Consider the following 17,293-nt stretch of genomic DNA (forward strand, 5'->3'; position numbering starts at 1 on the left):
TGAGAACAGCCCCAAGACCATACTGACAGGCATCTGTGGCCGAAACAAGATGATGTCCTGGTTGGTAGGTAACCAAGCCCAGTTTCAAGTGTAATTTTGGTGACCAAGGAAAAGGAACACCTTTACATAAGAGAGCATGCAGTAGCTGGGCCAATGTGGCTGCACAACAAAGAAATTTATGGTATTAGTAAATCTTTCGTAGACATTGGTAGGACATGGCAAAGCTTTAGTGGAATCGGCATGCTGGCGTAAAGCCTCAGTGCCAGCATGTGAGATTCAGACTTGAGATAGACAATATACAGCTGAAAAAATTTTGATTTGTCCAGTTTACATTTCAGACTGGCAGCCTGTAACATTGTAAGCAAGGCACGGAGATTCTGCAAATGTTTATCTGTTGAGGAACCTGACACCACTGTATCATCCAGCTAATTAAAGTACCCTGTATTGAAGGCCATGAGTTGCTCCAAAAATTGTTGGAAAATGACAGCCACACCAAATGGCAGGTGCTGGTATTCATATAACCTCAGTACACTGAGAGGACGTGTTTGGAGTCATGGTTGTTGTAAGTAGACTTCTGACAAGTAAATTTTAGAAAAATATTGACCCCCAGAAAGCTGTGCTGAGAGTTCATAGGGATAGATATTAATAATAAATGGTGATTTTACAGACACTTTAAAATCACCACAGACCAAAGGTTGCCATTGGGTTTTTTGACAATTACCAGTCGAGTAGACCATCCGCTAGAGGAGACAGGTGTAATAACATGCAAAGGTGTAAGTCGATCTCGTTCCAACTTGACTAGCACTGGTAAAGCTACTGGGACTGCGCAAACACAAAAATGGGCGTCCACTGTTGGTTTCACTGTGATGTGAGGCTTGAAGTTGACAGCAAATCCTAAACCTTCCAAAAACGGAGATAAATTCTGAGCAGAGCGTGCCCAGTTGTTGGTATGGAACTTGATCTGATATCAGATGCTCTTTGTCAGAAATGGAGACCCCAAAAATTTTGAAGTCTTTTAACCCAAATAAATTTTCAGTGTTGTCATTATCTACTACTAGAAATGTTAAAAGCCGAACAACTGTTTCGTGCACTATGGAATTAGAAAACTGTCCCAGTATGGGTAGTTGTTGTAACTCACCAACCAACCAACCAACAAGAGAAAGGGGACAACACTGGTGATCCAAGATCCATGTAGGTTTGAAAATTTAACGAAGTCACTGCTGCACCCGTGTCTAGTTGTGTTTTTAACATCTTGTCCATTACACAGATGCAATTTGTCCCCTCTGTTTTGGGTTGCCATCACCCAACACTTTGGGCATGTGACCCACCCATGTTGAACAAAACAATAAAGGCACAATGGAAGAGGAGGACTTGGCCACTGTTATGATGCTGGATGCTGCTGCTGCTGAGCCTGGAACTGCCCATGCAGAATGGAGAAGAGCACAGCTGTGATCTGTGATGTCGTCTCCCCCCCCCCCCCCCCCCTTTCTAAGCTAACTGACAGTGACTGAGGAGGAGAGGAAGCAGTGGCGGCTACTTCACACCATGCTTCTGTCTGATTTCCTGCTGCCCTAGATACTTCAAAAGATTGAAAAATGGTCAGAACATCTGTGAGAGAGGGATCTGCACATGCGTCCTGGTTGGCCTCAGTAATAAACTGGCAATGACTGCTAAGTCCATGAAGTTCCACTGCCCAAGCTCTGTATGGCTCTTGCAGCCATTTTTACAATGGTAGAACTCAGTGTGAGCAGCAATAACATGAGTATGTTTCTAATGATAATTAGAGAGAAACTGACACATTTCATCAACAGAGAGACTGGCTGGTACCTGGAGAGGAGCTAGCTGACACAAAAGGAGACAAAAAGGAGGAGAAATCCTTGACAAAAATAAACTCTTACAATAGTTGGGGTCTGTGACTCTGAAAGCTTGAAAATAATGTTGCCCAACCTTCCACAGTATCGTCATACAGAGAAAACAGTGGGGGTTGCATCAACTCCGGTGGAACCTGGCATGCCAATGAGGCTGCTATGTTTTTTTGTGCCATGGCAAGAGCCTGCTGATAGTAGATGAGAGCTCACTGTTGTTCAACAAGAGATTGAAGAACCACTTCCACTAACATGTTGGCCGTGTACTGAATCAAAGGAATGAAACACGTGGAGTATATCACACTCGTCGGTAAGTATGTTGTAACTTGTACATACACAATATCTGAAGTAACACCAACCAAATTTTATTCTGTTTCCACGTAAAGAAATCCACAATAACACTGAATGAAGTATAAAACACATCAACATAAAATCTCATAGGTGACCATACAATAAGATAGTCCACAAAAGTAAAGCCAAGGACATGGTGTGCTGGGCTTATATCGGTCTGTTGTGCACATGACACAGTGCTTGCTGCACGTTCTGTCCAGGTTGTGAGGCAACTTCTCCAGGCTAACTGTGGAGGCACTTGTATTGCTTGCTGTTTGATTACACATGCTCACACCTTAGAGTCACAACAAATATACCAATCTTTGTAAACCTGGCATACTGCGACACTGAGTGTAAACAAGTACTGAGCATGTGACATACTGCTTAAAACAAGCAGCTAGAAAAACAGGCACCCAGCTATTTATAACAGGTTCCAATATGTATTTCACATAACATTAATGACATGGCTGAATAAATGTTCTTACAATCAATATTTGTAATTCTGTAAGAATTCAATATACAATTTGATTCTAAAAAGGGAATTGCTTTGTTTGGTGTAAACCAAACTGTTTAGAATGCATGTTTTTAATATAAAATTTAAAAGGTGTCTTATTTTGAACAATCAGTTTACAAAAGTATTAATTTTAGTTTTAATTATATCATAGGTTTCGGTTCTAATATTTTCACAGGATCATGATCTACTAATTGACATTATATCTTATTAACTCAGAAATAAATAATTTGGGAATGTGATTTCATGAACTGATATCTAACCGATTTTTTTGAGTTTTCTACAAAAGTAGATTTACATAAGACAAAGATAATTTGAAAACTGGAATCAGCTCTACTTAAGCATAATGACAGTTATAAAATCATAATCAAATGAAATCGAGTAAGGCAATGTTAACAGTAATTTATAAAATGTACCAGTGTATGCATTGGTCATAGTATCAATCACTTCATTATTGTATTTCCTTGTCTGCTGCGTTATGCCCTCCACTATTGAAATTTTTCTTTAGAAGTGTTTGTCAATTTTATTCTGCTATAAAGTACTTTCTTATTTTGTTGCTTTCAGGCCCAATTCCCCTCCATAATGTGCAGCAGCTAAAATCTGATCTTGTGCAAGCACAGGCAAGCCTTGTCCTGTTAACATGCTTACATCTTCTGTACTTAGTTACGCCATATGATATGGTTAACCAGATCACACCTATCCCTAATATTTATTTTTCTGTGGTGAGTAAACATATTTACACAGTTATAGTTATCTTTCAAACTACGTACTTGGTTAGTTACTTATTTAGAGGTTTAAATTATGCAAATTTGATGTACGGTGTTCGCATTAGTCACAAATGAATATAATGTGAAGATCTCTGCAATACAACAATCAGAAGATTGTCATAGAAAGCTAGCCATACTGTGTTGTTATTTGTCATCTGAGTGAACAATAATTCCAGTTGACTTGGTTTCATGCAATGTGGACTTGTGTGAAGGCTGGTCAGTTTTTTGTTTCTACTTTTTAATTTGCTCTTGCACTTTGCTGTCTGCCTGGATGTAAATTATGTGATGTCATCAAGCAGTAAAAACTATTTCTGTCATCTGTATTGGTCTTCCAAGTTGAAATAAAAAGTGGAATGTAGTTCAGTTATTTTATGTGAACCCAGTAAAACTTGTCCTAACTCATTAAGACACCAGATAATAGTTCAGTGTAGAAAATTACTTATAAATGTTGTCTCTATGCATTAATATAATAGTTCAATGATTTTTAAGGAAATATCGTAGACTATGTGTGACCTATCTTTTTTGGATGAGAGGAAAAGAGGAAGGTTGATAAGTTTCTGAATTTCAGAGCAGCATTTCTCAGTGCACTGCTCTATTTTTACTCATATTAAATATCCACATGTCTCACTACTACTACTGCTGCTGCTGCTGCTGCTGCTGCTGCTGCTACTGCTGTTGTTTCCATATGATAAATGAGAATTTCTTTTGGACTGAAGGAGACCAATAATTGAAAATCAGAAGCATGAATTTGTCAATAGGCACACACAAACGAAAGAAAAAATGGTTCAAATGGTTCTGAGCACTAAGGGACTTAACATCTATGGTCATCAGTCCCCTAGAACTTAGAACTACTTAAACCTAACTAACCTAAGGACATCACACACATCCATGCCCGAGGCAGGATTCGAACCTGCGACCGTAGCAGTCGAATGAAAGAAAAGTTACAAGCTATTGGAGTTATCTTTTGGTGAGCTAGAGTAAAATACATGCATGCCTGCATACAAACGCCTCTTCCGCTACATGGGGCTGCCTGGACTAACAGTACCGGTGCTTTGTTTCTCAATAGATGGACCATTTCTGGTGGGGATAGTGTTGAGTTGAGCAGGTAGAGGGACTGGAGGTGGATGCTAGTGGCTCGGAGGGAGGAAGTCAGTGTGCTAGCTAGAAATACATGAGGGAGGGATGGCAGATATATGGCTACACACATAATGTATGATTGAAGGGGCTGGTTAGGAGTGTCATGCACTGAAGGCAACATGGAGATATAAATTGGGAGGGGTGACAGGATGGAGGAAGGGAAAACTGTTATGGGGAGGACACGGGGCAGTGGGTTACCTTAGGTTGCGATGAGGACAATTACAGGAGCAGAGGATGTGTTGTAAGAATAACGCCCATCTGCATGGTTCAGAGAAGCTGGTGATGGAGGGAAGGATCCAGATGACTCAGGTTTTGAAGCAGCCATTGAAACCGAGCATTTTATGTTCAGCTGCATGTTGTGCCATAGGTAGTCTACTCTTGGCCACAGTTTGTTGGTGTTCATTCGTCCTGGTGGAGAGCTGATTGGCTGTCACACTAATATAAAAAGCTGTGCAATGGTTGCAGCAAGGCTAGTATACAACATTGTTACATTCACATTTGTACCGGCCTTTGATGGGAGAAGATAAGCCTATGATAGGACTGGAGTAAGAGGTGCTGGATAAGTGGATTGGGCAGGCATGCACCTTGGTCCGCTACAGGGGTTTGATCTCTGTGGAAAGGGGCTGGGCGACAGAATGGCGTAGGGATGGACTACGGTGGGTAGGTTCAGTGGGTGGTGGAGTAGGTTGGGTGGGCAGTGGAACACCACTTTAGAAGGTGTGGGAAGGATCTTGGATAGGATGTCCCTCATTTCAAGGCAGGATGAGAGGTAATCAAAGCCCTGATGAAGGATATGGTTCAGTTATTCCACTCTTGCATGATATTGGGTGACAAGGAGGCCACCACTCCTTTGTGTATGATTTTTAGAGTGGTGGGAGATAGGGGGAGGGGTGGGGGGGATTAAGAAATGGTGTGGGAAATATTTTTGTGCACTACCACTTGGCACTATTAGTCCAGCCAGCACCATGTAGGGACAGAGGTGTGTGTGTGCGTGCACTTGCAGGGGGAGAGAAGAGAGAGAGAGAGAGAGAGAGAGAGCAAGAGCGAGAGAGCGCTCCAGTGCAGTCCAAAATAATCAGTCTTTCCTTCTCATCCTGTCCGGTAAGTCTCCCCTGATTTGCACTTCTGGATGACTTTTCTGAAATCTACCTCTTTTCCCTAGACCTCTCCAGTCCTTTTCCTTCACCCCTTCTCCTTCCCTTTCAACCCTTCTGCTGGAAGAACGAGCCTCTGGCTCCAAAAGCTTGCTAATTATAAACTTCTTTTATGTGTGTGTTCTGCCGGCACTTGGTGAGTAGATTTTTTATCTATCAAGTTAAATTATATTGTCAAGAATAGTATAGTAGCTACCCTAGAACTCTTTTAGGGATTAGATCCAAAGTATGTACATGAACCACATTGTTTTCCTGTTGAACACTCCAACGACTCTGTCGAGTGCCATGTCACAACACATTCTCCATCAAAACAAACCCACTTGTGCACACTTCATGTACTCCTTTACCTTAGTATCCACCTCTTGTGTGTAGCGGATGCTTAACCTATTAAGGAGGTCTTACAGTGCTCTACCGAATAGTGGAGGTCAAGAAAACTTGCATCCAAGATTTCCACAGTATTGTCTGAGCCTCGTGTTTAAGCATCATCAGTGATGCTGCTTTCAATCCCTCCTCATACGAGGCTGGCTCTGCTTTCACTCATCATGTGCGAGGGTAGCTGTTTCACCAAAGCAGCCAGCTACCTGCTTAACTTATTTATTTTACTTGATCTGATTAGGCCAACCAGGCCCTCTCACACATTGGACCAGAAGGAACTGAGGATGGCCACTGCACCCATGTATCATGTGTCATTCATGCTGACATGAGCCACAATTTGCAGACAGATGCAGTTAATCTACTCCGTTGCTGCCAGCAGAGACTCCACCCGGCAAACAAAGTGCACACTGACCATCATTCCTGAGTTGGCCATTGTTACATTGTTGCTCCCAATCTCCTGTCTTAATATTGCATATCCCAATGATAAGCAGTCACACCCACTGTGCATCAAACCTTCCAGGGAGATTGGCTCCAGTCGCAACAAATGAGGTATCCTGTGCTTTCTCAGGTGTACTTTCAGCAGTGGCCGATACCTCATAACTGTTTTTAAGACATAAAAGGACAGCTGAATGACCAGTACCCCTTCCACCTTGTGCCCAGAGATTGCGAAACTGCCACTGTCTGCCATTACCATCAGCACAAGCAAATTCGAAAGTGCTGTGACATCAGGGACCCCAGGTATCATCACAGGTGACCCATTGCAGTCACAACCCAGGGCAGCAGCCTGAAGCCAAATGTGGCTTCCAATTGTTTACAGACAGTGACCGATTCCCCATATATCAGAAGGTAGCAGAGTAGGCCCTGTCCATGTTTAATCAGTGTTCATCTGTACTGCAAGGAATGTGATCCTAACCCAAGTAGTCGCTGGATGCAGTCGAAGTAGTGCTGCTACACTACTACTGATTAATACTACACTCCAAAACACTCTGATAATGCAAATGCACTGAAGTTTACACACAAACTTTGTATGAGCTAGAAATGCTAGTCAACACAGTAAAATACACAGATATAATTCAGATCTCACAACAACACTAGAACAAAAAATTAACTAAATCTTGTTCATAAACAGAAAGTGTCACTGCTCCTGACGCATCAGCTTGGTTCCACAGTTGCGATTCGAATTACCACTGTGGCAAAAGCCTACGTACTAATGTATCAAGATATACAATGATATTACTGTGTTTTACATTGTTGGAAGCAGAGTACAGCAGTGTGTATATCACGATACACATGTAATGTGTATAATGACTTAGATATTATATATGAAGGAATTCTGGTTGCTTTGCTCAAGAAAGTGGCAATAAATAAACATTGCATGATCGTCTCACATAATTCTAATATCTTCCATTAAATCAGACAAAACTAAAAAAGAAGGGGTAAATAAGTGACAAAATACTATACTATTTATTAACTTCCATTCCACATACCATTTGTATTTCCTCTTGTTTGTTTGAGTCTCTTTTTTCAATGTGATAGTTGTTAATTAAAATGTACAAAATTTTCTATACGTATCACTTTAAATCTGTCAAATGTAGCATTTTTTAACTTCCAATAAAATTACATAAATTTTACTTAATTTGTTGTCAGTGTTTAAACTACTTTTTATTTTCCTGCCAGTGTGAAAGGCTGAACAAGAAGGACTGGCAGACAGCTCGTGTTATAGGCTTCTCAGAAGCGACAATGGTAAAAATAATGAAGGGGCAGAGAATCAAGGTAATATATACTAACAAATATGATCTTCACTTGGTGTTCCAGATCGCTCATAGTTAATCACTGCTGCAGCCATTTAAATTGTGTGAAACAGTTCATTTTAAAATGTATTAATGAGACAAGGTGGAAATTTTCTTGATTGAAATAATTAATCAGCTGACAAGTTCCAAAAGATTCATCAGTAACAGAAAATGGAAAATTTTAAAGTACTGCCTGAACTCCCGTTCCTCAGTTAGCTTAAAGGTAAAAAAATTGACATCAGTGGCATAACCACTCTAGGAAGCACAGAACAATGTTTTTGATTCACAAACGATAATTAAATATGAAGGTTGATAAAAAGTTCCTTTACATTTTTTGTGATATTATTGTTTTATGAACCAAAAGTGTTTCCGGTATGGTATTATCAGTATTTGCTTGCTGAAACAAAACGAAAACTATATAAATATATATGGGGGGGGGGGGGGGGGGGAGTTTCTTGTGACAGACTTCTTGTCTGAACATTCTTGGTAAGCTTGCCATTTCAAATAAGAATACAAATTTGAGCTATCATTGTTTTGTCAAGAACAACTGACTGTCAGGGTGCTACCAGATTTTATGTTGATGGCCATAGTGCTAATCAAGTCTGTTAGGACCTCAATAACATGGCAGATTTATCTTTAGTGTGCCAAATTCTAAAGCCCACTTCCATGCATAGCTAAGATTATAGCAGCTGTCCCGGTTACAGTTACTGATGCACACTGTTGTGTATACCGCCTGTTTGACGAGAGTCCCAATAGGTTGATACATAGGATGAGATTTTTGTTTCGTCAAACATAAACTGATGCTTATTTTTGAAACTGTACTTATACACTGCTGTTAAAAAATTACAAGTTTTGAGGAGCCACCAATGTTTTGAACCAGTTTCAGAAATGTGTGAATTGATTAACTGATGATTTTGCTTTGTAGGGTTGTAACTCCTGGGATGTTAAGACTAACACGATCCTTAATTGGATGCAGAGAATAGGCCGTAGACTGTATGTGCCCAAGAACCTACTTATTTTGCTGGCTGTAGTTCCATAAAAAGGAGGGGATTCGATAGGCAGATTTCTCTGTGAATGATGAACACCTTTCCCTTTTTTTGAAGATCACTGTGTTAAAATCGTAGTTCATGTAGCCAATATGTTCCTTGCGGTATGTAGTGTTGCTTTTCCTCCTGCTCCACATTTAATACATGTCTGTTTCACAGTGTGGACAGGGAAGACTCTAATATAAGAACTCGTGTGATTTAGTGTCACAAACATTATTGCATTAAATGATTTTTTATTCTGTGCTCTGTAAAATTTCACAGTAAAACCCTGTAGACTGTGGGCACGAGGTACAACTAAGACTTCGTACACATTAATTCTCGATCATTCACCTGCTTTTGATGCAGATCTGTGACTTCATTTCGCAACACAGTAATCAATTTCTCATGCTCTGTTCAAAAGTTCCTCATAGTACTGCATTGGCACTCTACCACAGCCCTTTTCTGTGACTACTCTGCATTGTGTCCTACAATAAAATGCTACGAATTTGTAGTGACCCATTGTTGGATGGTCAGTAACAGTCTTAGCAAAAGATCTGACACACAGGAGATTCGTACAAATGTATCGTCGTTTGATCATCGAACGGACTCCAGCATGGACGACGTAGTAATAAGCATTCTTGGTGTAGAGAAACAATTGAAATAGTTGAAAACAAATAAGTCTGGATGGAATTCCAGTTCAGTTTTATCAAGAGTATTGGATGGCAGTGGCCCCTTATCTAGTGCCCCCAGGGGCTCAACATTCATTTGCTGGGTACGGGCTTGGCGACCCCGGGGTTCCTGAGCTGGGGACTGGAAAGCGCCGCTAGTCCTCTGTCACTGTAAGCTCTGGGCATACTTCAACGACCACCGTGCGGTGCGGCGGTGGAATGTTGTGTGTCTCAGGGAGTGGGGATCTTGGCTTGACCGCCCGGATCGCGAGGATGGAATAAACCTCTATAAACAACCCCTCAATCTCAAGGTGTGCTGCGCGCTGATGAGATGCATGGCTGTTGAGGTGGAACAGTCGTTAGCGGGCAACCTCTGGGGAACCTGCCGCACCTCAGTTGTATAAGGCTTACCTAGGCACGTGGGGCTCTGTCTAGGTGGACTTCTAGTTCCCTAGCTGCTCGTGGGACCGAGATGGAACCCTCGAGCTTTTGTTCTTCTCCTGCCAGCGGAAAGGGTGGACCGCTGGTGGGTTCTAACACACAATCCAACAAGAGGACTCGTGTAGCCAGTCCTCCTGATTCAGTTACCAGTAACAGAATGCAAACTGCTTCGCAGAATGTGTTTCTCCTAATTTAAAGAAAGGAGTGGAGTTTTGATAAGGTTTCACCATTTTATATACAGAAAGGCTTAGAAGGCATTGCTGGCACCTTAAAATCTGTCAAGCGCTTGCGAAATGGAACCTCGTTGGTTGAAACATCTAGCTTCCAGCAAGTCCAGAACCTTCAGAAGGCACAATTTCTTGGGGAGTTTGCGATAGAGACTGAATTTCACAACACCGTGAACTATAGCAAGGGTGTTGTGACTTGCAGAGATCTCGTTGACATTCCCCAAGACGAACTGAAGGCTGAATGGTCCCGGGAAGGAATTGTCGACGTGCAACACGTTCTGAAACGGGTGGATGGTACTCTCATAAAGACTGACTCATTTATCCTTACATTTAACAGCACCAAATTGCCAGAGCATGTGAAGGCAGGTTTCCTACGTCTCATTGTACGGCCTTATTACCCCAACCCCATGCGGTGTTTTAAATGCCAACACTTTGGACACACTACTCTCGGCTGTAGAGGGGAAGCCACTTGCGGGAATAGTGGTAAAGCCGCCCATGAGGGAGTTGGTTGCTCCTCTCCTCCCAAGTGTGTCAACTGCTCTGGGGATCACCCTGTGTGGAGTAGGGAATGCAGAGTTTTCCTTGAGGAACGGAAGATCCAGGAACTTAAGACTACAAAACGCATCCCGTATGGTGAGGCGAAGAGAATTTACAAGTCCATGCAGCCACCCACGTTCGCTGCTTCCTATTCTTCTGTTCTCAAACAGCCAGTCTTGAAAACCGATGCTGCTACACAAACGGAGGTTGCTACTGTCAGCACTAGCACCTGCGTTTGTCAATGTACGTGTGCTGCTGCCGTTCCTGTGAAGCCTGCTGCTCCCCCCCGGCCTTCTGACCAGGCTGTGGTAGCTGACATCATGGAACTTCCTGCCCCTTCCCGGGTCCAGTCTTGTGCACTGCCCAGCGCTGCTGCACCCCCTACTGCTTCTGAGGTTTTGGCTCCAATGCCACCTCAGGCCAGAAAATCGAAGCCAAAGACAAAGGTGAAGACTCGACCACTCAAGGAGACTGAAGTTATACAGTCTGCTGATGTGGATGTCATTCTCTCTGACGTCTCTCTCGACTCCTCTTCTGAGGCGATGGAGGTTGATGTCAGACTGGGGCAATCATCTCGCCCCAAAACTGAGCCTCCACCTGTTGTGGGCTCTCCTTCCCGACAGAAAGTGAGAATGAAGGTACTTCCACCCTGATAGATGGCTCCCATTATACAGTGGAACATGAATGGATTCCGGGCACATGTGGAGGAACTGAACCTCCTAGCACGGCAACGCCCCCTGTTCTTTTGTTTACAGGAAACGCATTTCAAACCATCTGATGCTCCTGTACTAAGGGGCTATACGTTATATCGCCGAGATGACCTGACTGAAGAAAGGGCCAAAGGCGGAGTCGCCGTGGTTGTCAATAATGACCACCACTCCTCTGCTCTCCCCCTGGATACTGACCTGCAAGCAGTTGCAGTTGAAATTTATTCCCGTCGGAGGCTTACCGTTTGCTCCCTTTATTTATTCCCTCTGGATGCAATGACCTTAGACGCTCTCACAGATCTTATCAACCAACTCCCCCGCCCGTTTCTCCTCCTGGGAGACTTCAATGCCCATCATGTCCTGTGGGGCTCCACTTCTCTTTGCGCTCGAGGTCGCATTTTGGAGAGCCTCCTAACATCTCAAGTGTTGTGCATCCTCAACACAGGTACTCCGACTCATTTCTCTAGTGCTACAGGGTCATTCTCAGCCATTGACCTATCTTTCTGCTCTCCAACCCTCACCGTCTCTGTTCACTGGGAGGTCATTGACGACCTTCATTCCAGCGATCACTTCCCTATCCGCATTCATCTCCTGGATGGTGTATTGCTGGAGCTGCGGCCACCATCGTGGATGATTGGCAGGGCTAACTGGCCACTGTTCACTCGGTTGGCTGTCTTTGACCGCCACAACAGCGTACAGGAATGGGTGGATCACATCACGCTTGTGATCCATCATGCTGCTGACCTGTCCATACTACAGTCTTCTGGCACTCTTAAGTTGCGCCTTGTGCCTTGGTGGACAGAAGAGTGCCGTTCAGCCATCCAGGACAGGCGTGCGGCTCTTCACCGATTTAAATGCCACCCAACAGCGGTCAATCTTACTGCCTTTCGTATCGCGAGAGCCAGGGCACGCCGTGTCATTAAAGAGAGCAAGAAAAGGTCATGGCAGGAGTTTCTGGACTCCATCAACCGTTCCACTTGTTCCACAAAAGTATGGGAAGCCATCCAGAGGATTTCCGGTAAACGCAGCCATTTACCAATAGCTGCAGTCCTGAACCAGGGATGCCTCCAAACGACACCCAGAGCCATCGCTCAGTCGCTGGCAGAGCATATTGCACAAATTACTGCCACTGCAACCCAGGATCCAGCGTTTCGTCGCTACCATGCGACTGTCGAAAGAGCGAACTTGGACTTTCGGTCGAACAGTTCTGAGGCCTACAACTCCCCTTTCTCCATGTGGGAACTTGAATCGGCTCTTACTGAGACTTCTGACACTGCACCAGGTTACGACCGCATCCGGTACTCCACGCTTCGACATCTGCCAGCGGCGTCAAAGGAAATCCTCCTCGAATGTTTTAATCTCATATGGCAGACAGGAGTGTTCCCCACCTCATGGAGGGAGGCAATCCTCATCCCTCTCCTCAAACCAGGAAAGGACCGCACATGTCCCAGTAGTTATCGTAGTATCGTCTTGACAAGCTGTGTCGGAAAGACCCTGGAACGGATGGTTAACCGTCGTCTGGTCTGGCTGCTAGAGACCAGACAGCTCCTTAGCCGCTTTCAGTGTGGATTCCGAAAATTTCGGTCCACAGTCGACAACCTGACACTCCTCGAGGTGGCTATTCAGCAGGCTTTCCTCCGTCAGCATCACTGTATCGGTCTCTTCTTTGATATCAGTAAGGCATATGATACTACTTGAAGACACTGTATTCTTGCACAACTGCATCAATGGGGCTTTCGTGACCGCCTCCCCATTTTCATTCGGTCATTCCTGTCTCAGCGGTTTTTTCGGACCCGCGTTGGTAACACACTGTCTGATCGCTTTGAGCAAGAGAACGGTGTCCCCCAGGGCAGTGTTTTAAGCGTTACCCTCTTTGCCATAGCCATCAACAGTATAACGTCTACAGTGAGGAGTCCAGTACAGTGCTCCTTGTTTGTGGACGACTTTGCTGTTTTCTGTTTCTCCTCTAGTGTTGCAACCGCGAGCCGTCAATTGCAGCTAACAGTGCGGTGGTTAGAGGAGTGGGCTGCAAAGACGGGTTTTCGGTTTTCTGCCGATAAGTGTGTTTACATTCATTTTAATCATTCTCGTCGTCTTTTTACTTTGCCTGCCTTGCATATGGGGGATACTGTCCTACATTTTAGAGACAGTGGGGTTTCTGGGCCTAATTTTTGACTCCAGGTTGTCATGGCTGCCACACCTACGTGACTTGAAAGCCAGAACGCTGAAGGCACTGAACATCCTCAAGTGCCTCAGCCACAGGTCTTGGGGAGCGGACAGGGCGCGTCTCCTTCAGTTTTATCGAGCTTTTGTGCGTTCACGGCTGGACTATGGGTGCACAGTATATGGGTCAGCGAGGCCGTCTTATTTGCGGATCCTTGACGCTGTTCACCATGCTGGGATTCGACTGGCCACGGGTGCTTATCGGACCAGTCCCGTACCCAGCCTCTGTGCTGAGGCTGGCGAACCGCCACTTACCATCCGGCGGCAGCTCCTGCTGGTGCGCCAGGCATGTAAGTTTCTTGCAGCTCCCAGCTCACCTGCTCACCATCTTGTTGCCCATCCACCTCTGGACCGCCTTTTTTCCCACCGTCCCCGGGCTACGTTGCCGTTTGGGATCCGTGTGCAACGTGTGCTAGAGTCCCTCGGTGTGGAGTCTGTACAACCCCAACTCCTGGGTTTTAACCGCCTGCCACCCTGGTTGCTGAAGAGGCCCGGAGTGGTTTTAGCTTTATTGCAGTACAAGAGAGATTGCACTCCTGCCACTGTTTTTAATGCAGCATTTTCTGCCATTTTATCCGAGCACCACGACTATGTAGCTGTTTTTACGGATGGATCGAAACAACGGGATTCCGTTGGTTGCTCAGTTGTTTTTACGGATCGTGTCCTCAAGGTCCGACTGCCTCAGACTTTTACTGTCTTTGATGCAGAATTGTCTGCGATCTTGCGGGCACTGGAGCAGATGAGGCTTTCTTCCTCTCCTAAATTTCTTGTCTGTTCCTATTCACTCAGTGCCCTTCACTCATTGCAATGTTTGTATCCGGCAGACAAAATAGTCCAGACCATCCAGGATGCCCTCCTCCGACTACAGTGACTGGGGAAGGTTGTAGCTTTCTGCTGGATTCCGGGGCATGTCTGCATTGCTGGGAATGAAAGGGCAGATCTTGCAGCCAAGGAGGTGTGTCTCGATCCACAAGTATCTCAGTGTGCTAACCCCTTGCACGCACTCACCTCGCTGTTGAGCTCACGAGTCATGCATTGGTGGGAGGATGAGTGGCTGGAAGTGACCGACAATAAGCTCCTCACGCGGCTTCGAATAGGCCGCAGCCCTATGACGCATGGCTTCCTGCTCCGGCGGGAAGACCCTCCAGTGTGTGGTGCTTGTGGCGTAAGTTCTGTGCCAAGTCAAATGTTTTTACAAAGATTTTAGGGAGAGCATTTTAATTTGCTCACTGTGTGACAGCTCGCCCATATTTTATGTAAGTGGCCAGCGAATGACAATTTTGTGTGGCATTCTTGTTGCTATGTTTCCCCTTTCCTTCAGTTTTACTTTCTTATTTGGTATTTTCCTTCTTTTCCTGCTTTCTTTGAGTGTGTTTTACAGTTTTATTAGGTCTCTCCACATTCATTCCTTTTAATGTGCGTCATGGCGCTGATGACCTCGATGTTGAGCGCCCATAAGCCCCAACACACACACACACACACACACACACACACACACACACACACACACACACACACACGCCCCTTATCTAGCTGGCATTTGCCACGAATCTCTCGCCCATTGCAAAGTCCCAAGTGACTAGAAAAAAGTGCAGGTGACACCTGTACACAATAAGGGCAAAAATTACAGACCTAAATCCCTGACATCGGTTTTGCAGTAGAATTCTTGAATATATTTTCAGTTCATATACAGGGTGTTACAAAAAGGTACTGCCAAACTTTCAGGAAACATTCCTCACACAGAAATAAAGAAAAGATGTTATGTGGACATGTGTCCGGAAACACTTAATTTCCATGTTAGAGCTCATTTTAGTTTCGTCAGTATGTACAGTACTTCCTCGATTCACCGCCATGATTTCATACGGGATACTCTACCTGTACTACTAGAACATGTGCCTTTACAAGTACGACACAACATGTGGTTCATGCATGATGGAGCTCCTGCACATTTCAGTCGAAGTGTTCGTACGCTTCTCAACAACATCTTCGGTAACCGATTGACTGGTAGAGGCGGACCAATTCCATGGCCTCGACGCTCTCCTGACCTCAACCCTCTTGACTTTCATTTATGGAGGCATTTGAAAGCTCTTGTCTACGCAACCCCTGTACCAAATGTAGAGACTCTTCGTGCTCGTATTGTGGACGGCTGTGATACAATATGCCATTCTGCAGGGCTGCATCAGCGCATCAGGGATTCCATGCGACGTTGGGTGGATGCATGTATCCTCGCTAATGGAGGACATTTTGAACATTTCCTGTAACAAAGTGTTTGAAGTCACGCTGGTACGTTCTGTTGCTGTGTGTTTCCATTCCATGATTAATGTGATTTGAAGAAAAGTAATAAAATGAGCTCTAACATGGAAAGTAAGCATTTCCGGACACATGTCCACATAACATATTTTCTTTCTTTGCGTGTGAGGAATGTTTCCTGAAAGTTTGGCCGTACCTTTTTGTAACACTCTGTATAATAAATTTTCTTGAGACAGAGAAGGTTATGTCCACAAATCAGCAAGGTTTTGGAAGTCATTGCTCATGCAAAACTCACCTTGCGCTTTTCTCATATGATGCATTGCAGACTATGGAAGAAGGGCGGATTCCATATTTCTAGATTTCCAGAAAGCATTCGACAGAGTATCCCAATGCAGACTTTTAACAAAGGTACAAGTGTATAGAACAGGTTCCCAGTTACCGTATTTACTCGAATCTAAGCCGCACTCGAATCTAAGCCGCACCTGAAAAATGAGACTCGAAATAAAGGAAAAAAAAAATTCCCGAATCTAAGCCGCACCTGAAATTTGAGACTCGAAATTCAAAGGGAGAGAAAAGTTTAAGGCCGCACCTCCAAATCGAAACAAAGTTGGTCCATTGTAATATGAGACACAATTTAGGTCGAATGAAAGACGATACAGCTACAGTAGTTTGGTTCGTGTCGTAAGCTTAGCAGTTAAGCTTTACCACGTAGCCATTGCTATGCGTCAGGCGCTCCGTCCGTATTTATACGGGTACCCTTCCTTTTTCACGTGCTTCGTCTGGTTTGAATCGATTGCTTATTTTGCTTTGATCTGATAAGTGCCGTTTTCTTTGTTATAGGTGTTTACGTCACTCTAAGCTGAAAATGCATTACTGTACTGTGTAATGCATTGTTTGTCGCATTTTGATAGTGCGTGTTTACGGCCTGTCGCCGCTCGCGGCATGACTTGCTTTTGTGCGCGCTACCACCGCTTAAAAAAAAAAGAGGAATCGTCTCATTAGCGAAACAATGGCAAGAGACTGCTATTTGTTGTTACTTACACTGCTGCTTTCTTTGATAATGATCAACAAGAACCAAATGCGTATGATAGAACATGCGTATGATAGAACATGTTCTGAACGAGAGTTTTGCGAAAATTTTCCTCCGTTTGAAAATCTTTGCGGCCGCTTCTTTAGTACATCAAATTCTGCACAGAAATTAGTCATCTTACATTTAAAATCTAGTCAGTTGCCATGCTTCATTTCTGACTGTATCACTATTAGGCATAAGAATAATACGAATATAA

The 17,293-nt window shown here is 44.1% G+C and overlaps 1 protein-coding gene across 3 annotated transcripts in view; it reads left to right on the top strand.

The window, feature by feature from the left end:
- LOC126198771 (helicase POLQ-like) overlaps nt 1-17,293 on the top strand; it is a 111,675-nt gene that overhangs the window by 46,217 nt on the left and 48,165 nt on the right. For all 3 annotated transcript variants that reach the window (XM_049935332.1, XM_049935330.1, XM_049935331.1), the window contains 2 exons: nt 3,271-3,428; nt 7,817-7,912. In XM_049935332.1, coding sequence (XP_049791289.1) covers nt 3,271-3,428; nt 7,817-7,912 — 254 coding nt within the window. The remainder of the gene's footprint in view (nt 1-3,270; nt 3,429-7,816; nt 7,913-17,293) is intronic.

This window comes from Schistocerca nitens, chromosome 8, assembly GCF_023898315.1.
Source record: "Schistocerca nitens isolate TAMUIC-IGC-003100 chromosome 8, iqSchNite1.1, whole genome shotgun sequence".
Lineage (NCBI taxonomy): Eukaryota > Metazoa > Arthropoda > Insecta > Orthoptera > Acrididae > Schistocerca > Schistocerca nitens.